Here is a 19,848-nt window from a genome sequence, read left to right as displayed (position 1 = left end):
TTTGGTTTTTGATGCATCAGAGTTGGCCCAGAGCAGGGTGAAGCTGATGGGTCTTTGCCATCTTGAAGCTGTGATAATTGCAGAGGCAGGGAGTGGATGAGATAAGTGGGGGCTGGTGGACTGAAAGGGGGGTGGGGGTATTTGGTTTGTAAACATGATGGCTTTGTAACGGAAATCAATGTCACACAATCAAGCCAACACTGTAAAAGCTGCCCATCCTGGATTGGAAGCGCTTACACAGTGACTCTGAGAGCAGATCATTTCTGCCGAAAAGCTTGTTTACTATTAAAGAAAACCCACTCGATTGTTATGCATTTTCAAGCCTGGCTCTGCAAGGCCTGAGATTTCTGCATTGAATAACAAAGCGGAGGCCATGTGGGCCTGCTGTGTCCCTCCGCAGCAGTATGGGATAAGGCGTCTTTTTCACCAAACTGTGAGCAGCATGTTGTCCATCCTTCACTCACCGATGCGCTCTCTATCTCTCTCGCACTCTCCACAGATAGTAGCTGCTATCTTGGCCATAGCAGGCATCGTAATGATGACCTATGCTGATGGATTCCACAGCCACTCAGTCATCGGCATTGCTTTGGTCGTGGCCTCTGCTTCGATGTCAGCACTCTACAAGGTATTTGTTTGCATTTCATCAGTGTATATTGTACTACTGGGCTTGAGTCCTTGCATGAAGCTCCATTGCAGCGCCACTTTTATTCACAGTGGAATAAAAAAGTAGTAAGAAACCACGAGCTCCCTTCTTGTTACGTAACCAGGTGGCAGAAAACAGAAGGGGATTATGTAGTGTGAGACACACCTGCCAGAAGTGTGTCATACCTATGCATTTGGTTGCTGACCTCAGGCTGTGATACACTGGTCAAGGGAGTTACAGGACAGATATTATATAGCTATGTTTTGACAGGGTCTGGTCTCCTTTGCCCTGCTGTCTGTGCTGCCCTAATGTGATAAACAGACAGCAGCGGCTCGGAGCCAGAGACATGGCAGGTACTTGGCATGAGCACGCTCTGTAATATACCCCAGCTCCTGAAGGGGGCAGATTTGATGCATTCATCACTCTCCTTCCTCTTTATCCTCAGGTGCTCTTTAAGATGGTTCTGGGAAGTGCCAAATTTGGAGAGGCTGCACTCTTTCTGAGCATTGTTGGAAGCACCAATTTTGTCTTCATCAGCTTTGTGCCAGTCATGCTGTATTTCACACACGTGGAGTACATCGAATCACTTGGAGACATCCCCTGGGCCTACCTCTGTGGGGTCGCAGCCCTGCTTTTTGGTATATAGCGACAGAGCAATAATGTGCACAAACTGGTTATGTAATCTACAAATAGCATTTTGCAGAGTTTGCAGTTTTACATTCTTATTGTGGAGTCTGCTGCTTCTCTAATTCTGCTTTCTTCCTACAGCTTTCAATGTCCTGGTGAACTTTGGCATCGCGATAACATACCCAACATTAATTTCCCTTGGCATTGTCCTAAGTGTTCCTGTAAATGCCAGTAAGTCTCTTGGCTTTCCTCCAAGTTAGCTTTTTATATCTGGTCACCATTTAATATTTGATGGCATTGGATTCTCCCAAAAGTTCTCATTTATATTTGATGAAAGACTGCATTTAATTTTCAAACTAGACTCTTGATGTACAATTAGCCATTTTTTTTATTTGGCAAACATACAGAGTTATAATGTATAATCATTTACACGAACCCAGTTCTTGCCTTGGCTTTACAATATTTGCAAGTTTCTTTTTATTAACACATCTTTGTAATTTTACAGTGGTGGACCTCTACACATGTGAAATTCATTTTAACTCAGTGCGCCTCATTGCCGTGTTCATCATTTGCCTGGGTTTCCTAATGCTGCTGTTACCGGAGGACTGGGACCAGTGCATCATCCAGCTCAGCCAGAAGCTGCGCAAACGTGACGAGCCAGCAGAGGGCGGCGGAGAGGCAGGTGCTGCCACGGGGCTCAACTGGAGAGGGAGAGGCAGGACCTCCATGTCCACATATGCACACTGAAATCATGAAATATCAACACAATACAAACACATATACATGAAGGGGGGAGACACATTAACCCATTTGACCTGCCTGACTCCTTGCCTTTTGGACTGCCCTCTGATCAGCAGCTTTTCAATCAAGGGGGAAGATGAAGGAGGTTCAGATTGTGTTTCATTCATCTGGCATCCTTTCCACTCACAAATTATCCGAGTTGGTGCATGGACCTATATCAGTTGTAATCTTTCTTACCCTTAAAATGATCAGGTAAAACTGATTGAATCATGCATTAATTTTACTGTACCTCTTAATCATTCCTCTGATTCCTTGCACCTGGGGAGACTTGCCAACTTGCCTGATATTTTCAGTAAGGAGGAATAAAGGGACAGACATCTCTCAAGGCAGGCCTAACACCTCGTAGACCAGCTGGCTTTAACATGTACACATTTACACACCTTTAAGATCCAAAGAAGAATGCCTACAAAGCTGAATGCCTGAAAACAAACAGGAGGTCCAGTGGCCTCCTGTGGGTGTAAACTTAGTGACAAATACCTGCCTTTGGTGCACTTGTACATAGCTATATTTCACACCTTGGATGTCCTGGAGCCGTGGACCTGTCAAGCTCATCTGGTGTGAAGGGATCTGTCAGGACATCTGAGGATCAGTCTGAGCTGAAGAAGCTTTCACAATGCATCTCTCTATTCATCCTGAGAGAAGAGGTCAGTTTCATTTCATCCGCACTGATTGGCTCCCCGTGGTTATGTGCTTTCCTTGGGCCAAACTCCCACTCTGTCATCACTCACTCATTGCTCGGGCCCACAGTTTAGTCACGAGATATCGAGCGCCACTATCTTTTTCGTAGTTGCTTTCAATGCATTATATCATTGACATGTTTGTCAAATGGTGGGCCTGCTTTCAGTCCATCCATAAAGCACTTGCCTCACATATTAAATTGCCGACGCACCAGTGAGAAAATAGTATGACCATTTTATTAACCCAGCAATTTAAATAATACACTCAAATGTCATTAAAAAACTGTGATAGCTCAAAATAAGACTGACAGGTTATTGAAAACTTGGAACTACCCCTTTAATGACATTGAACATAGCTATCTCTGAGCCTCTCTTTTAACATATTAGTATCATGTGCACACAAGCAAATGTGTGGCAGTTACATTGTTTCATTTCAGGTGGGAAATACAGTCAGTAGAAAACTGTCCCACTGTGGCTTGAGGGGAGAAGTGCTGACACACGGCTCTTCTCATGATCAAAAAAAAAACAAAAAAAAACCTTACTTACTTTCATTTATCACCTTTCTGAGGCAAGTTAACAACCGAGTTGACCCTGAGAGAAACTGAGGTGCACGCCTTGTAAAGCAACGGTGGAAACTCTGCCTTGTTGTGAATGTACGAACATCACTCGACCACACGCGCTCGCAATGTGCTATCTGTTTTTTACAGTGCCACCACAGACTGCTGCACAGAGACTGTTTAATACTATCCTTCTTATACTCATCTGAATGATTTTCTTTTTGTCTTTTTCTTGAAACAAACTTGATGCATCACAGTAGACTCGTTATATTTTTTGCATTTGGTTGCTGACTAACCTTGAGGAGACCGCGAGTGACGTCTTACAGAACGAGCATGCACATACTGTACGAGCAGATGCAGCCGAGAAGTCCACTTCACTGCCTTTTCTTTGTTTTGCAATAGAGTACATTAGCACTGTTTCCCATTGTCATTCTCTATGACAATAAATAATAATAATGTATTCCTCTGGAATTATTGCTAGACATAAATGTAAACCTTTGTAAGGAATGATGATTTTTACACTGAGATGCAACATATGATTATCACATTTGAGGAGGAAATATTTTGAACGTGAATAAATGGTGGGTTTATTAGATCTGCTGTTGGGTGTCAAGTGTAATCACATGTACTATATAAAAAAATCTTGCTTTTCAATACATTTCCTTGTCAAGGGATTTTTTTTTTTCATCCCGTCTGCAATAAATCTGCAATTCATCATTCAATCAATTGAGTGATAAACCCAAATGTTTAGCAGGGTTTAAAGCGTTGGGTTAGAAAACACATGACATTTGAGAAAGCCACGATCAGCTCTGGTAAGAGGGGAGGAACATCATTTTTCATATTTGTAAACTTCTTGAAACCAAAGGATTTATCAGTGAACCCGAAAACCAATTTAGTTTTCCCCCCCCAACCATAGTCTTGGCTACAAATCAGTCTGATTTGAAATGAGCCATCCACTTTTCCAATTCCCATCTGGTGAGGGGATGAGAGGAGGGGTACACACCTGGACAGGTTGCTCACACCTACAGCCAATTTAGAAGCACCAATTAGCCTAACATGCAGGTATCTGGACTGTGGGAAGAAGTACTCAGAGAGAACCCACGCAGACAAGGGAGATTGTGCAAACTTAATATGGCAAGCAAGTTGTGGCGCAGTGTATTAAAGTTTTACATTAATTTATTATATCTGGAAATGACTGCCCACTAACTATGTTTAATTTTTTAGGACTTATTAGCTTTGAATCTTTGCTGGTATTCTATGATAATGAAGTCTTTACACTATGAAGACTGGTGATCAAACAAAATAAGCAAGATAAACAGCAAATTTGGCTTTGCAAACTTTGATAGACATTTCACTTTTTTTTTTCTTTTTTTTTACTGACTAAACAAACAATCCATTGATTACCTGAGGGGGAAGAAACCCCCCAAATTAACTGATAATAAAAAAGTTGTTAATTGTGGTCTCAGTCGGATGCCACAGTTGTCCTGACTAAGAAATATCATGCTCTACTCTCACTGTTATCTGGCCATAGAAAAAAGTGGCCTGCCGCTCCTCGGTCACACCAGAAAAAGATAGAGTGCTGCTCTCTTGTGGCCGAGTGGGGACCTGCAGGCAGTCCACTCTCCTGTCACCTCCAGCATCTTGCCACGCGGAGGAGCTCTTTTGAGGATGACACACACTGCATAGATGTTCCTCGGGCTGATGTTGGAAGTCAGCGCTAACAGTAAAAATAGAGGGAGAGCACAATGATTTGCTGTTGTCAGAGCTGGAGGCCAGGCCGCGATGGGTGGAGGTCAGTGTGCTGGGGTCGCTGCTCCTGCCATCGTCTCCCTCTGCTCTGGCCTCATCTCCTCTTCCCACCACCTTCCCCAGACGAGCGCTAATTTTTTGCCTGAGTCCCTGAAGAGCGCTTTGGAAACGCTTGCTAAGCAGTGCATACAGCAGAGGATTGATATCAGAGTTCAGCAACAGCAGCCAGTAGGAGAAAGTAATACCAGAGGCTGAGACGAGGGTGGGCTGGCCTGCAATTGCAGTTTCTGTGGCCTGAATCAGGGCGACGCATATATAAGGTGTCCAGCAGAGGAAGAAGGCTGCGATGACCATGAAGAGCCGGACCACACCTTGGTGGCTCTGATGCTGCTGGAGAGGAAACTGGCAGGCACTCTGAGCCAGGAAGGAGAAAAAGCGCCTCGATGCTGACCTTCTCTGCTCTGTGGTAGCTTCAGGAAGAGCAGAGTTGATGTAATCATCTTCCCCTGTACCAACATGAGACACAAACTGTCCACTTATGTGATAGATAAGTGTCGAGGGGCTGTGGAGGCACCCACTGTGCTGGTCGGATGTTTCCCCGGGAGCGCAGTCCGAGGTGAGATTCCTGCAACGCTGCACGGCGTCCTCGAGTGTGTGAATCCTCCTGGCGTGGCTGCGAGCCACCTTGACAATGTTCACGTAGCAAAAGAGGATGACCACTGCAGGGATGAGGTACGAGAGGGCAGCCATGAAAGCGGTGTAACTAGGACTGCTGGCCCAGTTCACTGTACAGCTGTACATGGGGGACACATAGCTGAATGAGCTCCAGCCCAGCAGTGGAGGGCAACTGGTAGCCAAAGCCTGCAGCCAAATCCACAGGACCACACCGCAAATCCTCCACGGGGTGCAGCGGGAGCTGTAGCGCAGGCAGTATATGATGGAGTGGTAGCGGTCAAGGGCAATCGCGGCCAGTGTCAGCACGGAAGCTGTGCAGTACACAGAGGAGGTGTAACCCACATACAAACAGAGGTCCTGCGAGACAGGAGAGAAACGGAACATCACCACATGCACGCACGGTGGAGCAAAGCAAACTGCAGCCAAATTTAAAACCTGGACGCAGGTGACGTACAGTACAATCCACCCATCCAGGGTTCATGATGGACAGAGCAACGAATGGCATGACTCCGATGCCCACCAGGAGGTCACTGATGGCCAGGTTCATGATAAGCACTGATGTCACCGAGTGAAAAGTCTTGGTTGCAGCCACAATAACAATGACAAGAATATTACCTACACAGAAATACAACACACAGACACACACACACACAGTGACACACAGGTCAGTCTGTCTGTGACCCAGCAACAGAGGCAGAAAGCAACAGCAAGGACTGATATTAATAATGTGCAGCTATAAAACTCTATTATTATTCTGGTGCTGAAACAAGTGCTTTATTCAGAGTATGGATGTGAGTGTGCAAAAGAATCCTTAAGGAAAAGGAATACGATGTAACAAATGTAGGAATTAGAATACCTTAATGGTTTATTAAGTGTCAGCAGGTGAGTCTGTACCTGTCACAGCGCCCAAACACATCAGGACCATGAGAATCTCCAGGACCAGCTGGGTCTGGGTGGACACCCCCGGCTCTGAACCATTAGTCCCATTTGCACTGATAACAGCTGCTAGCTGCTGAAGCAACCTGGGCTCCGACCAGGAGTTATCCAGATTGTCCATATCCCAGTCAAATAACTGTTATCCTCACATGATGAGTCGAGTACAAGCCTGTCTCAACAGAAAAACACGACTGTCATCACATGTAAGCTACTCCATCTGCTCCTCTTCTCCCCGGAAGGTCTCCAGGTTTTAAGGGGGAGGGAGGAGGATGTCTGAGCACCTGCTGTACCTTATTTAACTCTTTCAGTGCTGCTTTTGTTATAGAAAATCATAAATCATCAGACACAGGTCAGTAAGAAAAAAACAAATGTTTTATTTATACATTTTTTAAAAATCCAAACATTACAGATATTTGTATTTGTAAATGCTTTCCTCAGAGATCGGCATGGAAGGTCAGCATCGGCTGGCAGATATCAAGTCAGTCTTCACATCTGGTTTCTTCTTCAGCTGCTTTTAGAGTCGACTTCTGTTGAGCCAAAGGTGAGATGCTGTCGCGTGTATTCCCAGATTAACAGGGCAGCGCTCACGTGCACGTTGAGTGAGCGGATGATGCCTTGTTGGGGGATCTCCACACACACGTCCAACATTTGGAGCAAGTTAGCAGGAATACCTTCACGTTCATTGCTTGAAAAGAAGGAAAAAATGAGTGAAGAATGTTTCTACCAGTGAAATGAATAATCTGACAGTTTTATTCAGACACATCTTCTCTAAATCAATTCATATAAACAGAGAGCACAAAAATCGACTTAAATCCAGATTAACCTCAAGAGAAAGGCCGCTGGGGCATTCGGGATATGCTCCCGCCTTATAATTAAATTACACAACTCAGTTAAAGAACCTGCAGTGCTTCCTTTCAAATAAAGTGCGAGTACACTGCAGCTGATTTGATTTTTTTTTTTTTTTAGTTTTCGTGTGGTTTTGTGATTCCATCCCTATCATTAAATTTAAGAGCCCCTAGGAGGAGCAGCCTTCATTTTCTCAAGTCTTAACAATTATGAGCGAAAATGCTCTTAATACAGATGGCTAATGATAGCGAGTCCAATTCAAACTGTAATCAAATGAGCTCCAGCAATACAGGCCAGACAGAGCAAACACAAAGACTTAATGAGCTTGACATCCAGTCTCTGCAGAGGGTGCCGCGCAGCAGGAAAGCACGACTTTGAAGAGCTACATTTATCTTCAGTGCACAAGTGGGGGAGATAATAGCGACCTGATGAGAGATTACAGCTTTGGCCATGCTGCGCTGAGGAGAGCGCAGCTGTGAAAGCAGTCGGGAGAGAGCTCGCACACGGGTGCTTAAGCTAACGGCGCTGCTCACACCTCTGTGACTGCACAGGGGTGAAACAAAAGCAGACGCCTACACAGGAGGCATCAGTATTACTCTCTGCCAGGGCAGCTCCACAACGGCATACTGAAGGAGGGTGACTAGCAGGAAAATACTGTCACATGAGCTTCTAATTTCTCAGTTGCTATAAATTGTCAAAATAAATACAATGACCCCGACTAATGAAATCAGCAGGGCTAAACTTAAGGTTTTCTTCTTGCTGCTATCGCTGCCCTTCTCGCACAGCTCTGTGTAAATCACTGCTTTTCCTCTGCTTCTCTGGGACAGCCAGTTATAACCCAGCATGCCCGGGCAGGTACACAAATGAGAGGAGATGTGCAAACCCCCACAGGGAAGCACACTAAACTGGCGAGATAAAATGAAATGGCCTCGTCAGCTCTCACCATTATCTATGCGACAGTCACAAGGGCATGGGAACACTGAGGCTTGGGTATGTTTAAGCACAGCTGGTTATGCTTAGGTGACTGAATGATGGAAAAACACCACACACATTTTTTTTTTAATTTCTGGAGTATGCCAAAATTAAAAGCTGTCATACCCTAGAAGTAACAGGGTCTTTTCAGGGAACTGGTAGTCCTGGAGGCTGTGACTGTTGGCTGTCTGCTCCACTCCGACAATGCAGTAACCTTCGCTCTTCTTCACCTGCAAGAATTCAGTGAGCTCCGCTGGCTTCACCTGAAGGACAGAGACCGCGTTTTTAATTTTCCTTTAAAACAACAATTCAAACAATCAAGGAATGAGAAAACTGTCCATGAATATTTATAAGGATGGACAGCAAGTTCAACACATTTTCATACCAAACATTACGGCAGGTCACAAATCTGCCACAGGCTGTCACACTGTGATATCAACAGCAGATTTTTCTGTTCCTTACGGTGGATTAAAAGATGTTCCAGACCAATTACAGGTTTCCCGGAGGAAATGCACCCTTTGCCTGGAATTAAAATGGAAGAACTTGGGTTTTCTATTAATACCAGAGGTTAAATTGGTCTGGAGGGCCGACTTGCATATAAATCATCAAAATCTGCTTCAGCCTCAAGCTGAATGTAGAAAGTCCATTTCTATGACTTGGAACAGCTGGAGCATCCCAGCAGCGGGATCAATACTGCATCCTCTCTGAGAGGAGCTGTGTGCAATTTACACAGCTGGCCCAGAAGATTTATTAGGGATTTCTATCTATTTATAGGTCACTCTGTTCTTGCATGGCCTTATTAACCTGAATGCTTTTTTACAAGCACGCAGCCTGGCTGCTGTGCACGTATTCAAATTCACAGATTTCTTGCCCAAGGATATTTCAATACGATTTACCACTTTATCACCTGAGCCACAGCTTCCCCACAGTCAGTCACATTTCATTATACTGAGCCTATAAAAGTTACAACTCACTCTTTCGTTTACCCAATGCAAAATATTTATGTTTTCATGTACAGCATGAGTGTCAGAGTTTCATGAACCAGTGTTTAAATTAAATGTATCTGTTAAAAAGGTCTCTATATTCAGGGTGTTATGTTATATGCATAATTCAAATTACCAAACAATACAAAAAGAATGAAAATCTTAGTGGCATCTGACTATGGAGGTGAAAATCTAATGGCATCATTTTAGATACAGAGCCACTATTACTCTGGATAATGCACATCTACTGATCCCTATAAACAGCACTTCTACTACTTCTAGAGAACAAGGGATTCCCCTCCTCACAAATCCCAATGTAACCCCTTTCTAACATTTCCCATCTTAGTAATTACTCTGCTGGAGCCAGAAAACTCAAAACTGCTGGAAAAAAGAAGCAATTTCAGGTAAGATGCTGAAAGGTTTCTTGATGGTTTTCTTTTTAGAACAGGAAGCTTATTGGAAACATATTCTTGCTATATTGGCTTCAGTAACCAACTAATCTGAATACTCTATGTGTGTGTGTGACCTTGATCCTGAAGAACCATTTTAACCCTGAGCTGACCATGTGCACTCTGTCTTAACCCTAGTCTCCTGTTTCTACCATGATCATGGAAATAAGTTTATTGTATGCACATCACCTCTAACAAAGGAAGCCACAGCTCAGCTGAGACGCTCAGGGACTGGAAGTTTTTGTCATTAACGTGACGGAGGCTATCCAGAACCAGAGCGCTGGCACCAAATATTTCACAAGTCCGGCAAAGACCTACAACAACAAAGACAGAAAGAAACAAGATGACGACAAAGCCAGATTAATGCGCGTTTGATTTGTGAACTCTGGATTGCCGTGACATCAGCATGGTTTTGAAAAGAAGAAAAAAAAAAAATGCTCCATGACATCTAAAGCAAGGAAGGATAAGAAGACTGTTTTTAGTTCTGAGCTTCCTAGTGTACCACCGTGGGCACAAAGAGACGCGCCGGCAATTGAGTCCGGGATTCAAGTAAAACATTTACAGAAGGGCCAGGCTAATATTCTTCTTTGCATTACACAGTATCAATATTGGTTTTTTTAAAATGGCCTCTTTCTCTATAAACAAATTCTCATTGTTTCCATGGCTTATCACCTGAGACAACAGCACTCGAGTACACTCGCAAAAAAAAAATATTCTGTGCTTGATGAAGGCCGGTCATTCCCCGTATATAACCAGATAAGACGGCTCAAATGGTTTCAGTAGCAGATGTGCTTTCCCTGTCCTCCCATAATCATCATTATGAAACAGAATCACACAAGTATTGTGTAAACAGTATGTGTGGGGGGGAGGGGCTTACAGGCATGGTGAAACAGAGAGCAGAGGTCCAGGGAAGTGCAGTGTCATTTCAAGCCATTTTGAATGAGCAGCACTCATAATACTGCTGAAAGGTGTTTTCTGTTATGGTTATGCAACTACTGATTGGCTGCATTTAGGACGTTAAAGTGACATCAGACGCTTGTCGTGCCACTCGCCACCTCAACTTCTCAATCTGTGGAAACTCTGCAGTGAAACTGTGGCTATATCAAAATGACCAATAGTCATAATAGAAGCTGATTACAGAATTTATTATTTAACGTCTCGCTTTATGTGTTTACCAGCGGCAACGCATACACACACTCATTCTGCGAGTATATTGTTGCAGCTGTTTTTTATGTGTAACTATTGTCTACATGTGAGGTTTTCAGAGGATATCTGTGTAGCTGCAGAAAACAACCCGGTTACACTCTCCCCAAATGTCACCTGTACTAGTGATACACACATGAAATAATACAATGATTTGTGGTGCTCCTGACCTCCCAAATTAGTGGGCTTGTCAATAAGCGAGGCTACAACCAGCAAGGCACCATGCAGTTTCCCCAATTTAGCAGCCCTCTGTGGTGGAACCAGCTGAAGTTCAGGCTCCTGCTCCTGGATGCCCAGTCTCCAGGGGGTGATCTTCTTCTGCACCTCAGCCCAGCGTTCCTCCTTCTCCTGCTCACCTGGAAGGTACGATGCCATGACCACACACAGTAACTGAAAAACTATCACTCTGCATGCTGCTTAAGTGTGTTGCTACTGTACTTCTGTCTTGCTGGATCCAGTCTCCAGGCTGGAGCTGGTTCAGGTCAGGAGCAGGATTTCTCAAAGGCAAAGATGGACTTTCTGAGAAATATGACAGTTTCTCAAACTTCCACGGTGGTATCCACTCATCATCAGCCAACTCAGACAGACTGGGAAACGTACAGAAAATTGTCTAGGAGAGAAAAACAAAGAAAGGAAATAAGTATGTTACACTGCGTTGCTTTATTTTAGCAGGCTTCATCATCTTTATAATAGCGTACCTCAAAACTGTAATCCCTGACAGGATGAAAGGCACCGAAGAAGAAGTGCTCCTGAATCCTTGTCCAGTTTTTGTTGGCATTTCTACACAAGACAGGAAGTATGCACTCAAATCAGCATATTAGCATACTGCAAAAAAAAAAAAAAAAAAAGCACACAAAAAGCAACTTTTAGAAACATCTGAAATGCTCTGCTCTCACCCGGTGCTCTGCATGGCTTCAGCCTGGTTCAGACAGGCCTTGATCACAGAGGATAGCCCTCCTAAGCCATCTGCCTCTTCTACATGGTTTTCTGCCAGGCTCCACACCCTTTTCAGAGCCAGTAAGGCATACAGGCGTACGCTGAAGTTATGGTTAAAACATGACTGAAGGATGACATCTAATGCTTTTCGCAACTGCGTTGCCTTAAAAAAAAAAAAAAAACAAGGAGAAAGGGATACTGTAAATAGAACAAAAGGAATAATGTTTGGGCTGAAATAAAATCATCAAAGCTTTTACCTTATCTTTAAGATTAGGAAAGATGACACTGAAATGCACAAGAACTGACAGGAAAGTGCAGACGCTCGTCTTAGTCTTTTCATGATCCTGCACGGAAACAAGCACAGAAACTGGTTAATAATTTCATTAATAATTAACACCCATTCACTCATGCTCTGTAGTTTGAAAGAGCTGGAGCTCACCAGGCTGAAGCAGGACCAAAAACTCTCAGTGTGTTGTGGATATTGGACAAGGATCAGAATCATCATCCACTCGATCAGATACTTGACTGAGGCCTGGTTACTGCAAAATGCCGCTTCAAACACATGAGTCAACAAAGTGGCAACAAAGTCCTGCAAAGGAAAACACAGTCTCTGAGTGAAGAAGCCCTTCCTGTAGAATTTAAGGTGAATGTGCATCTATCTTACTTCTCTGAGTTTGGGCAGCAACAGCATCACCGTCTGCCATATTCTGTTTTTGACACGATGCTGCAGGGAGTTGCTGTAGTAACGCACTTTTGACTTTGATATGTCACGATCCTGGAGAAATGAAGCAGGGAGTTAAAAAAAAAAAAAAAAAAAATAGAAATGAGTGTAAAGTAGCTGAAAATTAGCAATATCTGCTTTGTACACCAATCAGCCACAACATTAAAACCAGTGACAGGTGAAGAGAAAAACACTGATCATCCCCCATCACACGGCAAAAAAAAAAAAAACTCCCCCTGCTCTGGATAAACTCGAAACATGAAAAGCCCAAAATCTTAATCTGGCTTCCACAACAAAAATATTCTCATTCCAACTGTATCAGCCAGCCCACACAAACCCACCTTTTTCAACAGGTCCATAACTAGCTCCTCCATTAGCCTTTGATGCTGGAGATTAGAAGAATCCAGGTGGCAGAGGAAAGCCAAAGCACATGTGCGGGGCAGCTGATCATCTCTGTTATCACTGGATAATATAAACAGTAGTTCAGCTGTGGCAACATCTACACAGCAACAGAGACCTCTAGTGGCAGGATTTTAAAAATCACAGCTACAGGAAGAGAGTTTGCACACCTTGTTACTGCAACATTAGCTGCACATTTTTCACCAAGTTGCTCCACATATATTTGGACATCCTGAATGAGCCTTTGAAAGAGTAAGATAAAACAGTTAAAACAGCTCTGAGAAGCTACTAACTAAATCTGACAAATGCTGTTAACACTAACCGTTGATCTCTCCTGAACACTGGTCCATAAACACAAGCCTCTGTGATGATGTTCATATGGTTGAAAATACTAGAAAACACTGTGTCAGCCTGGTTACCGCTGCCTCCATCTGCAGGCCGCCACATCTGACAGCAGTGTTGAAGCAGCATGCCAAAAACTCCGCTCTTTGACTGAGACAACTCCATCAGATTATTGGTGATCTACAAACAAACACCGACGCCACATATGTAAATATCTAATTATAGAAAATGTATGTTTGAAATCAAAATTTCTGTCTCTTCCTTTCTAGCTGTGAGGTGAATCACCTGTTTCAAAGTGGCCATCAGAGTCGGCGTCTGAGCGTGTGTCAGTTGAAGCAGTTTAGAGTGAAAAGCCATGGAGATGAAGCCTTTAAGGGCTGGCCAGAAGTCATTGGCATTAGTGCTCAGACCTTGTACCAGCTCCCAGCTCAGACTCACAGCCTCCACACAGAGGGCCTCTTCATCATGCACTAACTGGAAACAAATATCATCACAACAGACACACAATGAGAAACACACTTGATTAACTACTGGTTTTTTAACAAATTACTCACATTGTAACTGAAAAGAAAAACACTGAAATTAATTGAGGCTCACTTGTGGCAGGACTGTCTCCATGAAGGTCAGCACAGGGAGCACTGAGTCACTGGGCAGTAGAGCCAGGGCGTCTACACTGCAACTCAAAGCGGCCTTAAGAGTCTCAGGTGCTTCTGCAGACTCAGGAATTCCAAAAGCCTTAATCAGGAAATTCAGACAAACCCACTGGTCTCGCACAAAGTTGGCAGCGATGTGTCCCCAATCCTGTAGCAGATCTTGAGCTTCTAGATCACTACCAAAAAGAAGAATCAGGCTCATCATTTGTTATAGCCACTGAGAACTTATATTAATCAGAATTGCTGTTTTTATTTAGGAAAAATTCATTAATTTAGTAAAAAGGCTTACACTAACCTTGAACAATCTCTCTCTGGTTTCAGTAGGCTCTGACTGACATTTCCTAGAAACATCTGACTGTGTGAGGAAGACAGCACTGGACTGAAGAAGTATTCATTCAGTGATTTCAGAGCAGAAACAGTCTCTGGTCGCTTGTCAATCGCGTCCTGCTCCATAAGACCACACACCGTGGCCAGGGATGCCATAGTAACTGCTCTAATCACCTGGTTTGCTAAAGAGGGGATCTGGCAAAGGTAAAACAATCAGAGTGATAACTGAAATCCCTGCCTAATAACAGAGGCATTAATATTCAGGTTAGTACCTCCTGGTTTGGTTCTCGCAGGACTGTGAGGCCGTACTTGAATAGTTTAGAGAACCCACTGTGGGGAATCCTATTGTAGTATTGTGGCACAGAGCTGCACACGACAACCAGCTTCCTCAGGACACAAAGATAGAGCTCTGCTCGCTCAACATCGAACACCTGTTTAAAAAAAAAGAAAAGAAAAGAAAACACAACACACATGCAGACGTCAGAGTCAGCCACCAGGGGCATCTGTGTAATTGGAGTGAGAGTGGCCTGCTTGACTTGCTAAATACCTCCTGCAATTCCCCACACAGCTGCCTGAAGATGAACTCCTGGATGGGATCAACAAGTTTTAAAATCGCCGTCTCAAGAGTTACCATCACACCGTCCCCTGTGAAATAGAGAGAGAAGTGGAAGGTAATGAATAAGACAGGGAGAAAGAAAGGAAGAAAATCAATATTTAAAATTAATATAAATGCCTAAAGTTTCCTAATAAAGGCAGCAGAAGTAATGGGGAAAAAAAACAAAAAAACACTGAAATAATAAGAGCTGAGATCCCATAAAACAATAAAAATAAATCACTCGATAATCCTTTTTTTTTTTTTTTTAAGGTCTTTGAGGGAAAAAAACAAAACATTTATACACTCTCCAAAAAATACTCTACCTAATTAAAATTAGAATTAGGTAGAATTAGGTAAGCATTAACAGCCTCAGCCTGATATGCAAGAAAAGTGACCACACACAGCAAGAAGTCTTCTGAAATGTTGCTCCTGGTTTGTTTTGTAAAATATAAATTTCACCAGTCAGTGGAAGAAAAAGATCAAAAGTACAAACCTGACCTGATTAAATAAACTGATGTAAAAGTGATATTTACAAGGACATTGTTTTACAATATAACACCAAGCAAAAATTGAATGTGTTGTTCACTTAATAAAAATTATCGACTGCACCCGCTGCATATTCATGAAGGCAGCCTGCGCAGCTGGGACAATAAATCAGTGCGATCCTTACAAACCTTGCTGCGCTCCGACATGCTGACTCTTTGGCATTTCTCCGAGTTGGAACAGTCTGAGCACAAGCTGCAGGCTCTTGTCGCTCTTACGCAGAGGCAAGTAGATATTAGTGCTGACTCTGCTCAGGGTATCCAGCAGTGGAGATAAAAGTGACTCCAGCGTGTTGCTGATCTCCGCTCCAGATCGACTCCTCTCCATATCCACGCACAGCAGAATGGCTCTGGCCAATTTATCGGCTTCTCTGGAGTCAGGTAACCTCTCGGCCTGACCTGCAAAGAAGAAAAACTACCTTAAAAAAACCAGCCCTGTCTAAAAATATATATTCTCCAGTGACTGTGTCACTTTAGACTCACCTGTGCTAGCTGGGACTCGGAGATAGGCGACTATCTCGGCTTGAACATAGGCTCTTACACTTTCCTCATTCGTAGAAGCATCAGTGCAGTCTTCATTCCTGGGCTTGAAGTGGCTTTCATTTTCCAACAGCCAAGCACACAACTGCAGTGATGTCCCAACATGCAGGATAATGATTAGGCAATCACAGTGTGCCATCTGAATCATACTTCACTGTTGATACGGCATACCTGATTCCAAAGCGGCGTCCCTCTACATAGTGACTCGTCCGCACGGAAATGCATCAGGAAGCTAAAAAAATCATCCAGGGTAACTGCACTCTGAAGGAGGAAAAAAGAAGCACAAAAGCAGAATAATCTAAATGACAGTGTTACTGTCACATCTGGATTTACTTTCAGAGATATTCATTTAACTCTGTAAGTGTGTTTGTTCTTACTGACAGACTCCTAGTACGCTATTCAGTCGTTTCTGGTGGTGACAATTAGTGTGACAATATTTTCGCCAGCAAAAACAGAGGTGGGGTACACCCTGGGCAGGTTGTCAGTCAGGTCACACAGAGAGACTGTTTGCACTCACATTCACATCTATGGGTATTTAGAATCACCAAATAACTGAACCCCACTAACTGCATGTCTTTGGACTGTGGGAGAAAGCTGGAGTACCCGGAGAAATCCCACACAGACACAGGGAGAACATGCAAACTCCACATAGAAGGTAGATTCAAACCCAGGTCCTTCTTGCTGTGAGGCAAGAGTGCTAACTACGTGCCACTGTCATAAACTCATAAAAAAAGAAAAAAGAAAAAAGAAACAAATGAATATTTGGACATTTGTCTTGTCAGAAATTATAAATGTATTTTCAGTACTGCTGAATTTTCTAATTCTTTAAGCATTATTTTAGACTACTGCATCAGAAACGTTACAACATTACCCCTACTAAAAAAAAGCAAAAACATTAATTGCTTCAAATTAAAGGGTGTCTAATTCAGAAAAACCTACCCCCCCAAATCATGGATGTTCCGCATCTGTGTGATGCTGTCATGTCAATAAGGAAAATTTCTGAGGAATCTTTCCGGCACCTCGTTAAATCAAGACCACAAAGAATTAAGGCAGTTCTGAAGGTAAAAGGCACTCCAACCCACTACTAGGCAGGTATACCTAATATACTGGCCAGTAAGTCTAGGTTTTTTTTCTAGCATTTTGCACCCTACTTCTGTCTTACCACAACTGTGAGAGAGAGGGCACTGTTAAGCAGGAAGCACTGGGCAGCTCCTCTCAAAAGGACTTGATGAGTGATCATGGTGCAGCGCAGGACATCTCTGCACAGATACAACAGACATGATCGGCATCCTTGTTGAGTGTAACCAGCTTCGACACAGTGTGTCTAAGTGCAACCATAATAAATCACCTCAGAGCAGTAAGCCCACTGGTCCCCAGCAGCGGACCTGGGGGAAGCTTGGACAGGGCCTGACAGAGGAAGAGGAGGGGAACTGCGCACCAGTGCTTAGAGCCCAGCTGCTGAATCAACTGAAGTAAAACACAACCTACAACACAGTAATTAGAAATGGATAAGCAATTTAACAAAGAGATGTGAGAGGACTTTGTTCACGTGTTCGCTGTGGCTTTGGTTCTCCTGTACCTCTATACTCTGGTGGCAGGCTACTGAAGAAGGTAGTCATAAAGACTTCAAGTTTAACCCCAAGTTCTGGACAGTCTCCTACACTCTGCCCAGCTGACCTGCATGTGGAAAGAGGCTGGGTTAATCAAGGCTAGTGCAAAACAATATACTCAATATAATAATCCCTGTACTACCATTATTTTCAGCTGTTAATGAATTTTAAATTCTCACCTGTGGAAAAGGGATGCTTCAGCGAGAACATCCATAAAGGGGCCAACGATGAACTTAAGCAAAGCAACAGAAGAGGAAACTTTAATGCACGCCTTTAACTTTAAGTTGAATGAACAGGACTGAGAGCCAGATAATAAATTAAGCCTGTACCTGAGAAAAAGCCAAAGCAAAAGTCGGCTGCTGGAGAACCTGGAGCTCAAGCAGATGACACACTCCTTCTCTCATTAAGGATTTATTCTCACTGTGGAACATGCGCTGGTATATGCATAGCAGCCAGGAGGGGTGGAAGAGTCCTTGCCCTGAAGCAGTATAAACATAAAATGCAACCCTGAGATCTTCAATACTTTCATAGTGCGTTATAAATATACTCCCTACTTTGCCCAGTTCTGGTGTTACCTTCAGTATCATTCGCTGTTGTTTGGATCAATGTGTCTATTCTGATTAAAACTGGTCGGACCACGTGAATCTGCAGAGGAAGAAGAGACAATAGTACAAAAAAAACTGCATCGAAATCTTTGGAAGAAGCAGTCAAATACTGGTGCAGGATATCCTACTTGGTTTTCCTCCAGAGTCTCCATCACCAGCACGTAATCCTCCCAGAACTCTCTGAGCAACTTGCTCTTGGTGGGGTCCCATTTAAACAAGTTCTCATCTGCAACATTTTATTTAAAAAAGTTAAAAAAAACAACAACAAAAACACCAGTAAACCTAAAACCGCTTTAGTGTCAGCTTTCAATGCGTTTACCTTCCCTTGATGCAGAAAGAGGACAGTGTAATCCATCCCCCTCGGACAGGGCTGCACACCTTTTCAGCAGAAACAGTGCCCTCTTTCGCGACACGCTGTCTCTGTGAATCAGTCCATCCTGAACCACCCTCCAGAACTGAAGGGGCAGACGATGGTCGGGGTCACGGCAGGAGGAGGGAGGGTGGTTGTAAGGTTTAAGGAGGTGGTCTGACAGGGCTGTCAAACACAGGAGCGTCCGCTCTGTAACCACAGGAGTGCGGTCAGTGGAGTGCCAGCTGCTCAGATCATCCAGGATCAATTTAAGGATGCTTTTTAATCGCGCACCGCTGAGGCAGTTCAGCAGAGTCAAGATAATCCTGACTGGCTTGGAGACCAGTGCATCAGGCAGGGTCCTGATGGAGGAGAGGGTAGAAGACAATGTGGTGTGTGTGAGCTCTTCATCTCCTGCCAGAAAAGGTAGAAGAGCAGCTATGACTTCACTCGTAATCTCCACACTGAGTCTTCCCGGAGAGGGCAGCTCTTCCTCTGACAGATGGAGTGAAGGCAGGATGGACTGACAGGCTCGCCTGCACACAGCCTGGTTACAGAGAGGCACGCAGACCCTCAGGAGTCCGCATGCGGCTGCTGCACTCTCCCTGCAGCGCACACCTTCACCTGCCTCAGCTGAAATTCTGGAAAGGAAAGGCAGACATTTGGTCCAAATGACCGACTCAATTTTATCTAGAACACAGCGTCGTTTTGCACCGGGAAACGAGTTTGAGTCCGACTCGGTCAAAAGTGGTCCAAGTCCTTCAATGAAAGCCGTGAGCGCCTCCACCCGCTCCGTCTCCGGCCACGACTCACTCGGCCAGGAAAGTGATTCAAACAGAAGATCGTAATCAGGTGAGCTGGATAACACCGCGTTAATTAAAACAGAATACATTGTGCGTGTCTGTTGTACTGATCATAACAAGCCAGAAGTCCGCCGCTGCCGGATGCCTTCAGCGGCACGTTTTGCTAAAGCAGAACGTAAACTTCCGCAAACGTAACCCCAACTCTCGCGAGAAATGGTGATGCAGAAAAGTCTTTTTTTTTTTTTTTGGACGCAGAAAACAAGTTAGTGCTTTGCTCAAGCTGAAAAATGCAAGCGTCTCTAATTTAA

The 19,848-nt window shown here is 43.8% G+C and overlaps 3 protein-coding genes across 4 annotated transcripts in view; 1 reads left to right on the top strand and 2 right to left on the bottom strand.

Annotated features, from left to right (window-relative positions):
• The window catches only part of slc35f3b (solute carrier family 35 member F3b), a 52,474-nt gene extending 48,528 nt beyond the window's left edge, over window positions 1-3,946 (top strand). For both annotated transcript variants that reach the window (XM_030748125.1, XM_030748126.1), the window contains 4 exons: window positions 500-625; window positions 1,089-1,281; window positions 1,412-1,501; window positions 1,776-3,946. In XM_030748125.1, coding sequence (XP_030603985.1) covers window positions 500-625; window positions 1,089-1,281; window positions 1,412-1,501; window positions 1,776-2,017 — 651 coding nt within the window. In that variant the 3' untranslated portion in view covers window positions 2,018-3,946. The remainder of the gene's footprint in view (window positions 1-499; window positions 626-1,088; window positions 1,282-1,411; window positions 1,502-1,775) is intronic.
• An 847-nt stretch (window positions 3,947-4,793) lies between these two features.
• LOC115793594 (5-hydroxytryptamine receptor 1D) lies at window positions 4,794-6,786 on the bottom strand. Its single transcript, XM_030748642.1, has 3 exons — window positions 6,624-6,786; window positions 6,184-6,344; window positions 4,794-6,086 (listed from the first exon to the last, which is right to left on the bottom strand). Exons 1-3 carry the CDS (start codon window positions 6,784-6,786, stop codon window positions 4,794-4,796), a joined length of 1,617 nt encoding a protein of 538 aa, XP_030604502.1.
• Window positions 6,787-7,098: 312 nt separating this feature from the next.
• tarbp1 (TAR (HIV-1) RNA binding protein 1) lies at window positions 7,099-19,702 on the bottom strand. The gene is made up of 29 exons (XM_030748137.1): window positions 18,708-19,702; window positions 18,517-18,614; window positions 18,359-18,428; window positions 18,113-18,261; window positions 17,963-18,015; window positions 17,753-17,850; window positions 17,522-17,657; window positions 17,336-17,432; window positions 16,345-16,434; window positions 16,117-16,258; window positions 15,766-16,032; window positions 15,044-15,141; window positions 14,769-14,927; window positions 14,465-14,691; window positions 14,114-14,345; window positions 13,802-13,990; window positions 13,497-13,696; window positions 13,345-13,416; window positions 13,117-13,237; window positions 12,719-12,829; window positions 12,494-12,643; window positions 12,312-12,398; window positions 12,015-12,217; window positions 11,817-11,898; window positions 11,557-11,728; window positions 11,289-11,474; window positions 10,105-10,229; window positions 8,610-8,746; window positions 7,099-7,350 (listed from the first exon to the last, which is right to left on the bottom strand). Exons 1-29 carry the CDS (start codon window positions 19,627-19,629, stop codon window positions 7,170-7,172), a joined length of 4,854 nt encoding a protein of 1,617 aa, XP_030603997.1. The 5' UTR covers window positions 19,630-19,702; the 3' UTR covers window positions 7,099-7,169.
• Between the last annotated feature and the right edge of the window lie 146 nt (window positions 19,703-19,848).

Source organism: Archocentrus centrarchus, chromosome 15 (assembly GCF_007364275.1).
Source record: "Archocentrus centrarchus isolate MPI-CPG fArcCen1 chromosome 15, fArcCen1, whole genome shotgun sequence".
Classification (NCBI taxonomy): Eukaryota; Metazoa; Chordata; class Actinopteri; order Cichliformes; family Cichlidae; genus Archocentrus; species Archocentrus centrarchus.
The sequence above is the reverse complement of the archived record's forward strand: the minus strand, read 5'-3'. Positions and strand labels throughout refer to the sequence as shown.